General features: G+C 41.2%; 1 protein-coding gene across 1 annotated transcript in view; it reads left to right on the forward strand.

The window, feature by feature from the left end:
* Window positions 1-2,088: 2,088 nt before the first annotated feature.
* The window catches only part of LOC111975406 (complement factor H), an 82,783-nt gene continuing 66,218 nt past the window's right edge, over window positions 2,089-18,653 (forward strand). Inside the window, 5 exon segments of the mRNA XM_070447687.1 lie at window positions 2,089-2,416; window positions 4,623-4,802; window positions 5,082-5,187; window positions 15,224-15,300; window positions 17,364-17,546. Coding sequence (XP_070303788.1) covers window positions 2,347-2,416; window positions 4,623-4,802; window positions 5,082-5,187; window positions 15,224-15,300; window positions 17,364-17,546 — 616 coding nt within the window. The 5' untranslated portion in view covers window positions 2,089-2,346.

Consider the following 18,653-nt stretch of genomic DNA (forward strand, 5'->3'; position numbering starts at 1 on the left):
ATTTTGTGAAGTGCACCAGTCCCTTCTGCAGAAAAGCACCCCCACAACATGATGCTGCCACCCCTGTGCTTCACGGTTAGGATGGTGTTCTTTGGTTTGCAAGCCTCCCCCTTTTTCCTCCAAACAAGCGATGGTCACTATGGCCAAACAGTTCTATTTTTGTTTCATCAGACCAGAGGACATTTCTCTAAAAAGTACGATCTTTGTCCCCATGTGCAGTTGCAAACCCTCTGGCTTTTTTATGGCAGTTTTGGAGCAGTGGCTTCTTCCTTGCTGAGCGGCCTTTCAGGTTATGTCGATGTAGGACTCGTTTTACTGTGGATATAGATACTTTTGTACCTGTTTCTTCCAGCATCTTCACAAGGTCCTTTGCTGTTGTTCTGGAATTGATTTCCACTTTTCGTACCAAAGTACATTCATCTCTAGGAGACAGAACGCGTCTCCTTCCTGAGCGGTTTGACGGCTGCGTGGTCCCATGGTGTTTATACTTGCGTACTATTGTTTGTACAGATGAACATGGTACCTTCAGGCGTTTGGAAATTGCTCCCAAGGATGAACCAGACTTGTGGAGGTCTACAATTTTAATTTTGAGGTCTTGGCTGATTTCTTTTGATTTCCCATGATGTCAAGCAAAGAGGCACTGAGTTTGAAGGTAGGCCTTGAAATACATCCACAGGTACACCTACAATTTATGTCAATTAGACTATCAGAAGCTTCTAAAGCCATGACGTAATTTTCTGGAATTTTCCAAGCTGTTTAAAGGCACAGTCAACTTAGTGTATGTAAACTTCTGACCCACTGGAATTGTGATACAGTGAAATATAAGTGAACTAATCTGTCTGTAAACAATTGTTGGAAAAATGACTTGTGTCATTGTAACGGCCGTTGGTGGAAGAAGGTGAAGACCAAAGCGCAGCGTGGTACGTGTTCGTCATGTTTATTCGAAACTGAACACTAAAATGCAAAAACAACAAAGAGACAACCGAAACAGCTCCGTCAGGTGCAACACACACTAAACAGAAATTAACTACCCACACCACACAGGTGGGAAAATGCTACCTAAGTATGGTTCTCAATCAGAGACAACGATAGACAGCTGCCTCTGATTGGGAACCATACCAGGCCAAACACATATAAATGGAAAAACAACATAGAATGCCCACCCCAACTCACTCCCTGACCAAACCAAAATAAAGACATAAAAAAGGAACTTAGGTCAGAACGTGACAGTCATGCAAGAAGTAGATGTCCTAACCGACTTGCCAAAACTATAGATTGTTGAAAATAAATTTGTGGAGTGGTTGAAAATGAGTTTTAATTACTCCAACCTAAGTGTATGTAAACTTCCAACTTCAACTGTACATGACTCATGTTTTGATAAGAATTAAGTAGATGTTTTGACCCCAGTTGGTAAACCATGTATGTAAAATATGTTGGTTGTTTTAGAGTTAAATCAGGGCAGATTCCAGTCTGTCACTTATGTTGTCCTGAAATGTCCCTTACTAAAAATGCTACTATACCTTATTTGAAAATTGACTTTTATCTCATAATGCCAGTAGTGTGGTTTCAAAGGTTGGGAAGCCTCAGATTAAGCCATCTATTTGGTTACTGCAAATGATCACCAGAGGTTTACACAACGAATGAACCCTTTTCGGGAATACTTTATTTATTCAGTAAAAGACAAACAAGTTAGACCCAGTTTCCACATTCAGAGACATTCATTTAAAACATACATTAGCTGGACTTATTTTCACAATAAATGTATGTTTTTGATTAAGTTCACCATTTCAGATATTTCATCAACACAATACCCGTATTGAGTGCAATGGTTTCAGGTTCACCAGTAGAATAGAAAGGCTATGTATAATCAATGCACACTTTGGGTTTGATCTTGTTAATAGTACACAGTGTGTTTGGCAATGGAAATATCTAGATGCCAGGAAATGTGCAATGATAAACATTCCCCCCAAAACATTGTAGTGATTCCAGTCCTAACTCCCTCCCTCTGGCTTAGTTGTTTGTCTTTCACAACATACCCTCGGTGCCTCAACCAGACATAATGTGGTCACTTGCCCTTCTCCCCCATCCCCTCCCTTCCTCGTCTTTCTCCATTTTACAGTTATCCTCTACTGGCTCCTGCAGCCTGTGGCTCACTGCGTTACAATACAGGACACGTGTTACCTTCTCATTTTAGTGCGCTGTTGAGTTGCGTGGGCAGACTGTGACTTGAGAGGGCTCTGGCAAATCATTGACCGACAGGAGATAATTTAACTACTGCAACTCTGTCTGTGACCCACAACATCCAAACACTCTCGCTGGTGACAGACAATAGGTGATGAAGTCAAAATGCGATTGATAACTCTCAGCTTTGTCTTTGCACTATGGTTGTGTACACTCAGCTTTGTGAAAGGTCAAGGTAAGATATCTCTGCCTGAGTGAAATATTACAGATAGAAGAAGTTATGTGTGGTTTGTGTAATGTTCCATGTATGCATCCCTGAAACAGCCTTTCAGGTTCACAGTTGTGATCATGTTGAAATCAGCTTGCTGCCGGTTCTTACTAACATTTGGAAAAAATAGTGTTTGACCAGATACTATTATATTGTTCTGTAAATAATTTTTATGTAAAGAATGTAACAACCATCTTTAAGCATGCTTATAGTGAAGGCATTCCACATGTACTGCCCTGACACAAATGACTAATGATTGGTTGAAATAAATTGATAATAAGATGATTGTTGGATCTGTTTTGTTAGACTTCAGTGAAGCCTTTGATATTATTGACCATAACCTGTTATTGAAAACTCTCGTGTTATGGCTTTACATCACCTGCCACATTATGGATTGAGACCTATCTACGGTATCTAATAGGACACAGAGGGTTTTCTCTAATGGAAGCTTCTCTAAAAGCTTCTCCTGCCATTCCAGACCTCTATACCAGGAGGTGTCAGAGGAAGGCCTAGAGCGGAGCGCCAAGTCTAGGTCCAAGAGGCTTCTAAACAGCTTCTACCCCCAAGCCATAAGACTCCTGAACATCTAGTCAAATGGCTACCTACACTATTTGCATTGCCCCCCTCCTTCTATGCTGCTGCTACTCTCTGCTATTATCTATGCATAGTCACTTTAATAACTCTACCTACATGTACATATTACCTCAATTACCTCGACACCAGTGCCCCCGCACATTGAGTCTGTACCGGTACCCCGTCTATAGCCCCGCTATTGTTATTTACTGCTGCTCTTTAATTATTTCTTATTCTTATCTCATACTTTTTTAGTTGTTGGTATTTTCTTAAAACTGAATTGTTGGTTAAAGGCTTGTAAGTAAGCATTTCACTGTAAAGGTCTACACCTGTTGTATTTGGCACACGTGACAAATACAATTTTATTTTATTTTCTATTTTTACTAATGATCTACCATTAGCCTTAAACAAAGCCTGTGTGTCTATGTACGCAGATGATTGAACATTATTCACTTCAGCACCCACAGCGTCACTGCAAGCCTAAACAAAGAGCTGCAGTCGGTTTTAGAATGGGTGGCTGGTAATAAACTAGTCCTGAACACCAAAAACCAAAAACTAAATCATTGTATTTGGGACAAGTCATTCCCTAAGTACTAGATCTTAGCTGAATCTTCTAATTAATGATGTGACTGTTGAGCAAGTAGAGGAAACTAAACTTCTTGGTGTTATCTTAGATTGTATACTGTCATCAAGGCATTTTATTAAATTGTTGTTAAAATGAGGAGAGGTCTGTCTGTGGTAAAAAAAATATGCTCTGCACATCTGGACTATTATCTGGTTATAAGGTCAGGTGCCCCATAGAAGGACAGAGGAAAGCTGCAGCTGGTCCAGAGCAGAGCAGCACACCCTGCCCTTCACAGAGCAGCACACCCTGCCCTTCACAGAGCAGCACACCCTGCCCTTCACAGTACACAGAGCGCTAATTTCAACAATACGCATACCAGTCTCTTTTAGCTCAAAGTAGAGGAGAAGATTCTGTATAATCAACTAACATACAGTTCTGACAGACATACTTACCCCACCAGACAAGTCACCACGGGTCTCTTCACAGTCCCCAAATCCAAAACAAATTTAAGGCAACGCATACTGTATATAGAGCCATGGTAACATGGAGCTCTTCCATCTCAAACTACTCAAACAAACAGCAAAATTAGCTTTAAAAAACAAATGAAACGTCACCTCACGTCACAACGCCTCTCCCCTATCTGACATAAATAACATGTATGTATATGTAGTACTGATATAATGCATGCAAGTATCTGTGTCCTCATGTTTTGTCACTACAGGACTTGTTTATATTATTCTTATTTTAAATGTATGTAGTTCAGACCTTGAGCTGTTCTTGTCAATTCATGTTCTGTATTATGTCAGGTTTTGTTTTGTGTGGACCCAGAAAGAGTAGCTGCTGCGTTAGCAACAGCTGATGGAGACCCTAATAAATAAATAAAGTAAATAAATAAAATTAAAATATTTGATAGATATGATGGGTTTTAAGCATCACCCTTGACATTGCATATTTTGAAATGTTTTAATAAGCCTGAGTCTATTGGGCATTCTATTGTTATTGTGTTATTTATGCCTGTACCTCTGTACCTCACAGGTTGCCTCCAAAAGGATGTTTTAGGGATTGCTGGAACTAAAAACGTGGACATTTCCAACCTAGAAGACACTGAAAGTGGCAAAACAGTGAGGTTGCCCTGCGCTATTGGCTACGTAGGATTCGTTAGACTCAAATGCGGCAATAATGGATGGAGTCAAGATGGTGGTCGAAAATGTGAACGTAAGTCTACGCTCATCCCTTCCCTTGTTTAAACTGAGCTTTAGAATTACTTATGATGTGCATTGCATTTGACAAATGACCTTTTAAAGTTAATTCTGATTACAAAGTTATAATTTACCGTATGTGAAATTCCATATTGCAGATCATGAATTGTGAATTATACTACACACACAAAAAGAAAGAATAGAGGAGCATGTAGATGTTGGACCAATATGGTTTTGTTGAATGTCCTTTGGGCTAAAATCAGCCTTTGGGCTAAATCTCTGTTACTGTTTGCAGCTAAGTCATGTGGACATCCAGGAGACACACCAAATGGAGACTTCCATCTTTCGATTTTGGACGATTTTGTCTTTGGAGCTCAAGTTCTGTACGAATGCAGAAAAGGGTAGGGAATTTCTGTTGCTGACTGTTACATGCTAAATCTTTTCTCTGTTGTTACATTTTGATCATTTCAACCCTTCGAAGGTAATCTGCTGCTCATGCTACTGCTACCGCTACTACTACCACTGCTACTACCAGATCTAATACTGCTACTACTACTACTACTGCTACTACTACTACACTACTAGTGCTACTACTACTGCTGCTACTACTACTACTAAATCTACTACTGCTACTACTACTGCTGCTACTACTACTACTACCACTACTACTGCTACTACTAAATCTACTACTGCTACTACTACTACTACTAAAGCTACAACTACTACTACTGCTGCTACTACTACTGCTGCTGCTACTACTACGGCAACTACTAAAACTACTACTACTGTTACTACTACTGCTACTACTGTTACTGCTACTACTACTACTACTACTGTTACTACTACTGCTCCTACTGTTACTGCTGCTACTACTACTACTACTACTACTGAAACTACTATGACTGTAACTGATCAAATCAAATATTGTCTTTTTAAAAAGCCATTTTACATCAGCAGATTTCACAAAGTGCTTATACAGAAACCCAGCCTAAAACCCCAAACAGCAAGCAATGCAGATGTAGAAACACGTTGGCTAGGAAAAACTATAGATAGAAAGAGAGAGAGAGAGAGAGAGAGAGAGAGAGAGAGAGAGAGAATGAGAATGAGAGAGAGAGAGAGAGAATTAGAGTGAGCATACTTACAGTAAGTTCACACAGGACACCAGATAAGACTACTACTACTACTGCTACTACTATTACTACTGCTGCTACTAATATTACTACTGCTGCTATTAATACTGCTAGTTTTAATGCTGCTACTGCTACTACTGCTGCTACTACTATTACTACTGCTACTAATATTACTACTGCTGCTACTAATATTATTACTGCTGCTACTAATATTACTACTACTGCTACTTTTAATGCTGTGTCGTGTCTTTGGCTATGCCGGATTAACTGATATGACATGCCATTATATAAAATTGTTTCTCCGTAATTAATATTACCTGATTGAGCTAATCATGTAAATGTAATTAACTAGAGAGTCGGGGCACCACAAAATAATATTTATAGAGCTGTTATCTTCCGAATAAACTCTTAAAGACCTAGTAATATTTTACATCAATAGCAGTCCATGTTAATCGTCACATTATTTCAGTCTCATCTGAAAGTTGTAAATTCTTGGTTATCTTCACGAACCCTGGCTAACAAGTTGAATCAGCAATACAAAATTGGGTTTAATTATTTATTTACTAAATACCTAACTAATCACACAGAATTACATATACACAGAATGAATCATACCTTGATTACAAATTACGTCATAAAGGAAAACGTCCCTAGCGGGTGGAACAGATATGACAGCTGGTTACACAAAAGAAAAGGGGGCTGGGTTTGAGTGAAAGAGCGGGAAGACTTGAGGAACCAAGGGAGAAGCCATGCTATCGTAAATACAGTATCTTATGCATTCTAAATTACCGCCCATTTGGAAAAGGAAAATGCAATAAATATTTACTCTGAGCTGCGCTTCGGTAGGTTGGTGGTAGATGGAAGGCCGTGTTGCCCAACTGAGTCCTTTGTCCTTTGAAGAATGTCTCTGCTGGTAAATTAGATACGTTGTAGTAACGTAATTGTGTGGTAGACGGGATACTCTGTCTGTACTTTCCTAATTTACATTTGCAGCTGCTGTTGCTAACTCAACATCTAGGAGGTATCACTTCTGTAGTGAATAAGAGTTCATACCATTCGCAATGAATAAGAGTTCATTACCATAACATTTCATCCCATCACGAATAATTTCATATTCAAACATTTAAATTGAACAACAATTCCATGTGAATCCGATAACTCTGATGTGTAGACTTTCCACTGTAGAGTTTGTCATTCTATCATTGATGAGAATGTGCCAGATGACAACCGAACTGACATAATATACATTAAGTACCACCGCATATGTTCAATTGGTCAGATTACCAGAATATAGTTCATTTCCCCCCATCTTTCGGATGTTCCCAGAATATCTATGTTAACAAAGGGGTTTTCAAATTTCACATCAGTGGGGTAGAGAGGGGAAAAGGGGGGAAGAGATATTTATGACTGTCATAAACCTACCCCCAGGCCAACGGCATGACAGCTGCTACTGCTACTACTATTACTACTGCTTCTACTAATATTGCTACTATTAATACTGCTACTACTACTATTACTACTACTACTACTACCGCTACTACTACTACTAAATCTACTACTGCTGCTACTACTACTACTAAATCTACTACTACTACTACTAAATCTACTACTGCTGCTGCTACTACGTCTACTACATCTACTACTACTACTACTGCTGCTGCTACTACTACTACTGCTGCTGCTACTACTACTACTGCTACTACTACTGCTGCTGCTACTACTATAACTACTACTACTGTTACTACTACTGCGACTACTGTTACTGCTGCTACTACTACTACTACTACTACTACTGAAACTACTATGACTGTAACTGATCAAATCAAATATTGTCTATTTATAAAGCCCTTTTTACATTAGCAGATTTCAGTGCTTATAGTGCTTATACAGAAACCCAGTTTAAAACCCCAAACAGCAAGCAATGCAGATGTAGAAACACGTTATCTAGGAAAAACTCTAGATAGATAGTGTAGTGTCTTAGCTCTTATTACTTATTTATATAATAAGAAAGACTCTGAATACAAGAAATGGAACTGGAGCTTCACATGTACTAAAACGAGTTAGTACCAGAATAACATAGAACAACACACTGGGCATGACCAAGGGTGCTCCATTCTTAAAGGGGACATCAGTAATTAACAGAACATAACATTCCTTCTCTTATTCAATCAGAGTTACTTTTACCAAACCACAACTGAAACACTTCCCAGAACTTGTTGTAGTTATTTTGCATCTTTAAATTTGAACTTGAACAGTTAGTTTGTGTTTGTTTGTTTATAAGTCCAGTCTGTCTGGTGGACGGTGCCTTCGTTCTGGGTAGCGCCTAGGATTGTCTGGAGGCTCCTGAACATCCTCAGTGTGTGCTTGCTCCCTTATAGCTTCTGCTATAGCAGCACCTTCATCAACACGTTCCCTTCTTTCAGCCTGGGGTCTCTTTACTGCTCCACCGTCCTCTACAGTTCCTTGTGTGTCACTCTCAGGAACTCTCTGTGCCTGTTCTYTCTCGATTGTTGTGCTGTTTTCCGTGGAATGCATTTGGTTAATGTGACGCCGCCACATTATGTCTGGGCTCACTTGAACCTGGTAAGTTCTGGGTCCCGTTTGTGTATGTACGGTCCCTCTTGTCCATTTCCCTCCTCTTCTGTAGTCTCGCACCATCACTTCCTGTCCTGTTTGGAGATGGCGCTCCCGGCCACCGGAGAGCATCTTGGCTTGTTTGTTCAGCACTTCATTATGCCTGTTTGGCTTCATGATGTCCAGCTGTGTGCGGAGAGGCCTCCCGAACATCAGTGCGGCTGGGCTTTCATTTGTCGTGGCATGTGGGGTGTTTCGGGAGGCCAGGAACTTGGCCAGTTTAGTTTACAAAGTCCCTTCGTCTCGTTTTGCTGCACGGAGTCCTTGCTTTAGGGTTTGCACAAAGCGTTCTGCCAGCCCATTGGTGGCAGGGTGGTACGGAGCTGAGGTTGAGTGTTTGATTCCATTTACTGACATGAATCTTGTAAACTCGTCACTTACAAAAGCTTGCGCGTTGTCACTTACCAGCTGCAGCGGCAATCCGAAGCGTGCAAACGTTGTTCTGAGACACTATCGTCTGAGCTGAGGTGGAGGAGTCAGTGCAAAACACCTCTGGCCATTTGGAATGGGCATCAACTATAACCAGAAACATGTGCTTTTCAAAGGGACCAGCGTAGTCCACATTAATTCTCTGCCATGGCTCTGTGGGCCATTCCCATGGGTGGACTGGGACAGGAGCAGGCATGTGAAGGGTTTCCAAACATCCACTACAGTTCTTTGCCATGTTTTCTATCTGTTGATCCAGACCGGGCCACCAGAAGTGGCTCCTTGCGAGCAGCTTCATTTTGACAATTCCAACATGACCTTCATGTAGTTGCTGCAAAACCTGATGTTGGCATTTCTGGGGTATCGTGACTCTCATTCCCCACATCAAACATCCTTGGTACGTTGTAATTTTGTTTCTCCGCTGGAAATACGGAGTCAGCTCCTTTCTGCCAGTAGCTGGCCATCCTGACATGGTGTAGGTGTACACTTTTGACAAGGTCACATCTTTCCTTGTCTCCTGTTTGATAACTGCTTGTGACCGGTAGTGCCTCGAGTTGAGTGGTATGGAAAATGTCCACTGCATCCACAGTCCTTTGTCTTTCTCTTGTACACGGCAGTCTGGATAATCCATCTGCATTTGTGTGGAGGGACGACGGCTTAAACTCAATGTCATACATATGACTGGCAAGGAACAAGGCGTATCGCTGTAACCTGGCTGCTGTCATTTCCGGAATGCCTTTCTTTGGACTGAAAATGGAAAGCAAAGACTGGTGATCCGTAACCAGTGTGAAACGCTTGCCATATAGGTATGCGTGAAATTTCTTGATGCCCCACACTAGCGCCAGTGCTTCTTTGTCGATTTGTGAGTAGTTTTTCTCTGCATCATTCAACGTTCGTGACGCAAATGCAACTGGCCTCTCTGACCCATCTTTCAGTGTGTGTGAAGCCATAAGCCATAAGCCATAAGGGGACGCATCACAAGCCAACTTCACTGGCAGTTCAGGGTCGTAATGCATCAGGACCTGTTCAGATATGATGAGCCGTTTCGCCTCAAGAAATGCATTTTCACACTGTTCTGTTCACCGCCATGTCCTATTCTTTTCCAGGAGCTGATTTAGAGGCTGGAGTACTGCTGAAAGGTTTGGGAGGAATCTTCTGTAGTATGATCAGTCCCGTAAAAGATCTCACTTCTGTGATATTTTGTGGTCGTGGTGCCTGTACCACTGCCTCGATTTTGTCCTGTGTTTTGTGCAATCCATTGTGGTCAATTTCATGTCCACAGAAGACAATTTTGTCTTTGATGAACTCACACTTCTGTAAGTTTGCCTGTAGACCCTACTCTTTCAGTCTTTTCAGGACCTCTTCCAGGTTAGCCAGGTGCTCTTTGTTGGTGCGTCCTGTTATGATCATGTCATCCAGGATACACTGGGTTCCTGGGATTCCTTGCAAAATCTGGTCAATAGTTTGTTGCCAAATGGCTGGGGCCGATGCAGTGCCAAAAAACAGGCGGTTATACCTGTATCGACCTTTGTGTGTGTTTATTGTCAGGTACTGTTTGGAGCTCTCTTCAACCGGTAGCTGCAGGTAAGCCTGTTTCAGATCGATTTTACTGAAGTGTTTCCCACCAGCTAGTGCAGCAAAGATGTCCTCCAGACGTGGCAGGGGGTGTTGGTCCACATGCAACATCGAATTCACAGTTACCTTGAAGTCCCCACACATTCTAACAGACCCGTCTTTCTTCACAATAGGAACTATGGGTGTGGCCCATTCGCTTCTGTCCACTTTCGTCAGGATCCCTGTATCCTGCAAGCGGTCGATTTCCGCTTCCACCTTTGGTCTCAGGGAGTATGGAACAGATCTGGCTTTGCAGAATTTTGGGGTTGCGTCATCTCTCAGTACAAGTTTTGCTGTGAAGCCTTTTACTGTTCCCATCTGATCACTGAAAACTGTGTTTTATTTCTTCCACAAGTGTTCCAGTGTTTGGTCGGTGCCTTTCTCTTTGGACTGGAACGTGTGGAGCATTTTCAAGTCACACCAGTTCAGCTTCATTTTTGAAAGCCATTCCCTGCCAAATAATGGGGGGCCAGTTCCAGGCACCACATACAGCTGTAACTGCTGTGTTTGCCCCCCATACCGCACTCTGACCTGCAACACCCCGATTGGGCTCAATCTCTCTCCTGAGTAGGTCTTCAGCAACACATTTGTGTTCTTCAGCTTGATAGCCTTGAAGTGCTGATTGTAGACAGTAGTGGAAATTATAGACACTGCAGATCCTGTGTCCAGCTCCATTTTGAGGGGTTTGCCTTCGATATCTGGTGTCACCCATATTATGCTACTGCTGGGAGAAGTCACTGTGTTTAACGCCATTGTACCAATTAACCGTTCATCTGAATCACTGCCACTGTTCTCTGCTAGTGCATTCACAGACCCTTTAATTTTTTCAGTTTTCCTGTTGTGACTGAATTTTGCTCTGCATGCTCTTTGAATGTGCCCCCTTCTACTGTATTTGTGACTAATTTCGTCTTTGAAACGGCAGTCCTCTGCTCTGTGACCATCTCTGTCACAACTGTTGCATTTTCGGCCACACGGGGGCGCTGTCGGCTGCGTGAAAACTTGTGCAGGGAAGTTTGTGATAGGTCAGTATTTCTTTTTCTTTGCAACTCAAATGCATCTTTAGTCGCGATTTCCAGTCACAGCAATTTAAACAGCCTTTGCAAACGTGAGATCTGATTCTGTGAGGAAACGTTTTAGAATGTGTTCATGTTTCAGTCCACAAACAAATATATCCCTTAATGTGTCATTTAGGTTCTCTCCTACTGGCAATGTTCAGACAGTTTCTTCAACTCTGCTACATATGTACTAACACCCTCCCCCTCATTCTGATCTCTCTTGTGGAAACGAAAATGTTGCGCGATGAGGAGTGGTTTAGGTGATAGGTGATTTTGCAATATCTCCACAATCTCTGTTAATGTTTTATTTGAGGGCTTCAGAGGGGCAGTCAGATCTCTTAGCAAACTGTACGTTTTTGGGCCAATTAAACTCAACAACGCTGGTACTCTCTTGTTATCAGCAATGTCGTTTGCAATGAAGTACTGTTCCAGTCGTTCAATGTAAGTTGCCCAGTTTTCTTGCGTGTCATCAAACACATCTATTTCCCCGATGCTAGCCATTCTCTTTACCGCCGGCTCCACGGGTCTCTGATCTGCCGCCTCGTTCTCGTCACTGCTTGCTAGCTGTTGTGGTACAGGGTCAAAACCTTCCTCTCTTCCTACGAGCTCCATCTGCATTCGTGATGCACACTGCAGGTAATCATCCTCGTCGCCATTGTAGTGTCTTAGCTCGTATTACTTATTTATATAATAAGAAAGACTCTGAATACAAGAAATTGAACTGGAGCTTCACATTTACTAAAACAAGTTAGTACCAGAATAACATAGAACAACACTGCGCATGACCAAGGGTGCTCTATTCTTAAAGGGGACATCAGTAATTAACAGAACATAACAGAAAGAGAGAGAGAGAGCGAGAGAGAGAGAGAGAGCACCAACCAAGATTTCACAAAATGGGACAAACACCAAATTGAGACTCTGCATGCAGAATTCTGCAAAAATATCCTCCGTGTACAACGTAGAATACCAAATAATGCATGCAGAGCAGAATTAGGCCGATACCCACTAATTATCAAAATCCAGAAAAGAGCCGTTAAATTCTACAACCACCTAAAAGGAAGCCTATTCCCAAAACCTTCCATAACAAACCATCACCTACAGAGAGATGAACCTGGAGAAGAGTCCCCTAAGCAAGCTGGTCCTAGGGCTCTGTTCACAAACACAAACACACCCCACAGAGCCCAGGACAACAGCACAATTAGACCCAACCAAATCATGAGAAAACAAAAAGATAATTACTTGACACATTGGAAAAATTAACAAAAAAACAGAGCAAACTAGAATGCTATTGGCCCTAAACAGAGAGTACACAGTGGCAGAATACCTGACCACTGTGACTGACCCAAACTTAAGGAAAGCTTTGACTATGTACAGACTCAGTGAGCATAGCCTTGCTATTGAGAAAGGCCGCCGTAGGCAGACATGGCTCTCAAGAGAAGACAGGCTATGTGCTCACTGCCCACAAAATGAGGTGGAAACTGACTGCACTTCCTAACCTCCTGCCCAATGTATGACCATATTAGAGACACATATTTCCCTCATATACACAGATCCACAAAGAATTCGAAAAACAATCCAATTTTGATAAACTCCCATATCTACGGGTGAAATTCCACAGTGTGCCATCACAGCAGCAAGATTTGTGACCTGTTGTCACAAGAAAAGGGCAACCAGTGAAGAACAAACACCATTGTAAATACAACCCATATTTATGCTTATTTATTTTAACTTGTGTGCTTAACCATTTGTACATTGTTACAACACTGTATATATATAATATACATTTGTAATGTCTATTGTTTTGAAACTTCTGTATGTGTAATGTTTACTGTTAATTTGTATTGTTATTTCACTTTTGTATATTATCTACCTCACTTGCCTTGGCAATGTTAACACATGTTTCCCATGCCAATAAAGCCCCTTGAATTGAATTGAATTGAATTTGAGTGAGCATACTTACAGTAAGTTCACACAGGACACCAGATAAGACAGAGAAATTTAATCAAACTGACCCTAACCCCCTGACACATAGACTATTACAGCATTGATAATGGAGATTGAGACTGCTACCGCTGCTGCTACATTACTACTATTAATGCTGCTACTACTGCTGCTCTACTAATATACTACTGCTGCACTACTATTACTACTGCTGCTACTACTATTACTACTGCTGCTACTACTATACTACTACTGCTACTAATATACTACTACTGCTACAATATTACTACTATAATGCTGCTACTACTGCTGCTGCTACTATACTACTGCTGCTACTAATATTACTACTGCTGCACTAATATTACTACTGCTGCTACTAATATGCTACTGTTAATGCTGCTACTATTACTACTGCTGCTACTAATATACTACTGCTGCTACTAATATGCTACTGTTAATGCTGCTACTATTACTTACTGCTGCTACTAATATTGCTACTGTTAATGCTGCTACTATTACTACTGCTCTACTAATATTACTACTATTAATGCTGCTACTACTGCTGCTCTACTATTACAACTACTGCTGCTTACTATTACTACTGCTGCTACTAATATTACTACTGCTGCTACTAATATACTACTATAATGCTGCTACTACTGCTGCTGCTACTATTACAACTACTCGCTACTATTACTACTGCTGCTACTAATATTACTACTGCTGCTACTAATATTATTACTGCTGCTACTAATATTGCTACTGTTAATGCTGCTACTATTACTACTGCTGCTACTAATATACTACTATTAAGCTGCTACTACTACTGCTACTAACAAACTACTGCTGCTACTATTACTACTGCTGCTACTAATAGTACTACTGCTGCTACTAATATTTACTACTGCTGCTACAATATTGCTACTGTTAATTGCTACTATTACTACTGCCTCTACTAATATTACTACATATAATGCTGCTACTACTGCTGCTGCTACTATTACTACTACTGCTACTTACTATTACTACTGCTGCTACTAATATTGCTACTATAATGCCGCTACTATTACAACTACGCACTACTATTACTACTGCTGCTACTAATATTACTACTATTAATGCTGCTACTACTGCTGCTGCTACTATTACTACTACTGCTACTAATATTACTACTGCTGCTACTAATATTACTACTGCTGCTACTAATATTACTACTGCTGCTACTAATATTGCTACTGTTAATGCTGCTACTGCTACTACTGCTGCTACTACTATTACTACTGCTGCTACTAATAGTACTATTGCTGCTACTACTATTACTACTGCTGCTACTAATATTGCTACTATTAATGCTGCTACTATTACTACTGCTGCTACCAATATTACTACTGCTGCTACTAATATTGCTACTTTTAATGCTGCTACTGCTGCTACTACTATTACTACTGCTGCTACCAATATTACTACTGCTGCTACTAATATTGCTACTTTTAATGCTGCTACTGCTGCTATTACTATTACTACTGCTGCTACTAATATTGCTACTATTAATGCTGCTACTGCTTCTACTGTAAATAATCATTCTTAAAGTATAACAAACCATCAAATGCCTGTTCTTCAACTTGTCTCCATCTCAGTTACCAAATGGTGACCAGGACCAGACATCGGACCTGCGTGGAACAAGGCTGGGACAGCGCACTCCCTATATGTGAAGGTAAGAAGTGATATATTCTGTCAAGAACATAGACTCACCCTACATTGTATAACAGACTAGACTTTTTATCTTGTATGAAGATAATGTAATCAAAATGACTTGTTTTGAGTTGATTAAGCTTACCCAGATGTCTTCCCGACACAAAGTATCTTAGTGCATTGGCAGATAATATTGCTTAATTTAACCAACAAAACAAAGCCAGAATATCTTGTTACAAGACAAATTATTTTCAAGCATTTTCTGGGTAAGAAAAAAATGTGCAGTGTAATGAAATCTACAAAATCGTTGATTCCACCGCCAGTGGCTGGATCCTATATGCTAGTTACAGTGGATTGCAAAAGTATTCATCCCCTTGGCATTTTTCCTATTTTTTTGCCTTACATCCTGGAATTAAAATAGATTTTTTGGGGGGTTTGTATCATTTGATTTACACAACATGGCTACCACTTTGAAGATGCAACATATGTTTTATTGTGAAACAAACAAGAAATAAAACTAAAAAACAGAACACTTAATTGTAATCAGAGGGCTGATATAAATATTATGCATGCCAGTCCCTCTTGGTTAAGAGTTGAGGAGAGACTGACTGCATCACTTCTTCTTTTTATAAGAAAGATTAATGTGTTGAAAATCCCAAATTGTTTGCATAGTCAACTTATACACAACTCTGACACACACACTTACCCCACCAGACATGCCACCAGGGGTCTTTTCACAGTCCCCAAATCCAGAACAAATTCAAGAAAACGTACAGTATTATATAGAGCCTCAATTCCATCTCATATTGCTCAAATAAACAGAAAACCTGGTTTCAAAAAACAGATAAAGCAACACCTCGCAGCACAACGCCTCTCCCCTATTTGAACTAGATAGTTTGAGTGTATGTATTGATGTGTAGGCTTTTTAAAAATGTATGTAGTTCTGTCCTTGAGCTGTTCTTGTCCAATGATGTTCTGTATTATGTTTAATGTTTTGTGTGGACCCCAGGAAGAGTAGCTGCTGCTTTTGCAACAGCTAATGGGGATCCTAATAACATACCAAATACCATCCATCATTCCTTCAATTCTGACCAGTTTCCCAGTCCCTGCTGATGAAAAACATCCCCCACAGCATGATGCTGCCACCACCCTGCTTCACTGTGGGGATAGTGTTCTCGGGGCGATGAGAGGTGTTGGGTTTGCACCAGACATAGCGTTTTCCTTGATGGTCAAAAAGCAAAATTTGTGTCTCATCTGACCAGAGTACCTTCTTCCATATGTTTGGGGAGTCTCCCACATGCCTTTTGGCAAACACCACAACACCACTTATAAGCAATGGCTATTTTCTGGCCACTCTTCCATAAAGCCCAGCTCTGTGGAGTGTACAGCTTAAAATGGTCCTATAGACATATACTCCAATCTCCGCTGTGGAGCTTTGCAGCTCCTTCAGGGTTATCTTTGGTCTCTTTGTTGCCTCTCTGATTAATGCCCTCCTTGCCTGGTCTGCCTGGTCTGAGTTTAGATGGGCAGCCTTCTCTTGGCAGGTTTATTGAGGTGCCATATTCTTAACAAAAATAAAAATTATGGATTTAATGGTGCTCCGTGGGATGTTCAAAGTTTCTGATATTTTTTTATAACCCAACCCTGATCTGTACTTCTCCACAACTTTGTCCCTGACCTGTTTGGAGAGCTCCTTGGTCTTCATGGTGCCGCTTGCTTGGTGGTGCTTAGTGGTGTTGCAGACTCTGGGGCCTTTCAGAACAGGTGTATATATACAGAGATCATGTGACACTTAGATTGCACACAGGTGGACATTATTTAACTAATTGTGTGACTTCTGAAGGTAATTGGTTGTACCAGATCTTATTTAGGGGCTTCATAACAAAGCCTGTGAATACATATGCACGCACCACTTCTCCGGGGGGGTTTTTTTGTTACATTTTTTGAGACATCTTTTCATTTCACTTCACCAATTTGGACTATTTTGTGTATGTCCATTATGCAACAAAATAGGGAAAACGCCAAGGGGGATGAATACTTTTGCAAGGCATTGTATCTATGTTCCATGTGGTGTGTTTTTCACAGCATTGAAATGCCCAGTGATTCAAGCCAACGACAACGTTGTGGTCATCGGAAACAGTGAGGATGCAACTTATGGAAATGTGATCCAGTTTGAGTGCCAGTCAAATCGCATGGTACTCAAGGGATCGTCTGAGATGGACTGCAACGACAAAGGAGAATGGAGCAGCACAGTCCCAACATGTGAAGGTAAACTGAAGCTACTGTATGTAAAGATACACTATATATACAACAGTATGTGGACACCCCTTCAAATTAGTGGATTATTTCAGCCAAACCAGATGCTGACCGGTGTATAAAATAGATCACACCGCCATGCAATCTCCATAGACAAACATTGCCAGTAGAATGTCCTTACTGAAGAGCTCAGTGAATTTCAACATGGCACCGTCATAGATTGCCTCCAACAGGTCAGTTGGTCAAATGTCTGCCCTGCTAAAGCTGCCCCGGTCAACTGTAAGTGCTTTTATTCTGAAGTGGTCCACAGTTGCAACACTCGCTACCGAGTTCCAAACTGCCTCTGGAAGCAACGTCAACACAAGAACTGGGTTTCCATGGCTGAGCGGCCGCACACAAGCCTAAGATCACCATGCGCAATGCCAAGCGACGGCTGGAGTGGTGTAAAGCTCATCGCCATTGGATTAGGAAGCAGTGGAAACGCGTTCTCTGCCGTGATTAATCCCACTTCACCATCTGGCAGTCTGATGGACAAATCTGTTTTTTTTTGCGGATGCCAGGAGAACACAACCAGCCCCAATGCATAGTGCCAACTGTAAAGTTTGGTGGATGGGGAATAATGGTCTGGAGTTGTTTTTCATGGTTCAGGCCCCTTTAGTTCTAGTGAAGGGAAATCTTAACGCTGCAGCATACAATGACATTCTAGACGATTCTGTACTTACAACTTGGTGGCAACATTTCGGGGAAGGCCCTTTCCTGTTTCAGCATGACAATGCCCCCTTGGACAAAGTGAGGTACATATAGAAAGGGTTTGTCGAGATCGGCGTGGAAGAACTTGACTGGCCTGCACAAAGCCCTGACCTCAACACAAACACCTTTGGGATGAATTGGAACGCCGACTGCGAGCCAGGCCAAATCGCCCAACAAAAGTGCCCGACCTCTCTAATGCTCTTGTGGCTGAATGGAATCAAGTCCCCGCAGCAATGTTCCAACATCTAGTGGAAAGCCTTCCTAGAAAAGTGGAGGATGTTATAGAAGCAAAGGGGGAACCATCTCCATATTAATACCCATGATTTTTGAATGAAATGTTAGACAAGCAGGTGTTCACATACTGTAGTG

Source organism: Salvelinus sp. IW2-2015, linkage group LG16, assembly GCF_002910315.2.
Source record: "Salvelinus sp. IW2-2015 linkage group LG16, ASM291031v2, whole genome shotgun sequence".
NCBI classification, from domain to species: domain Eukaryota; kingdom Metazoa; phylum Chordata; class Actinopteri; order Salmoniformes; family Salmonidae; genus Salvelinus; species Salvelinus sp. IW2-2015.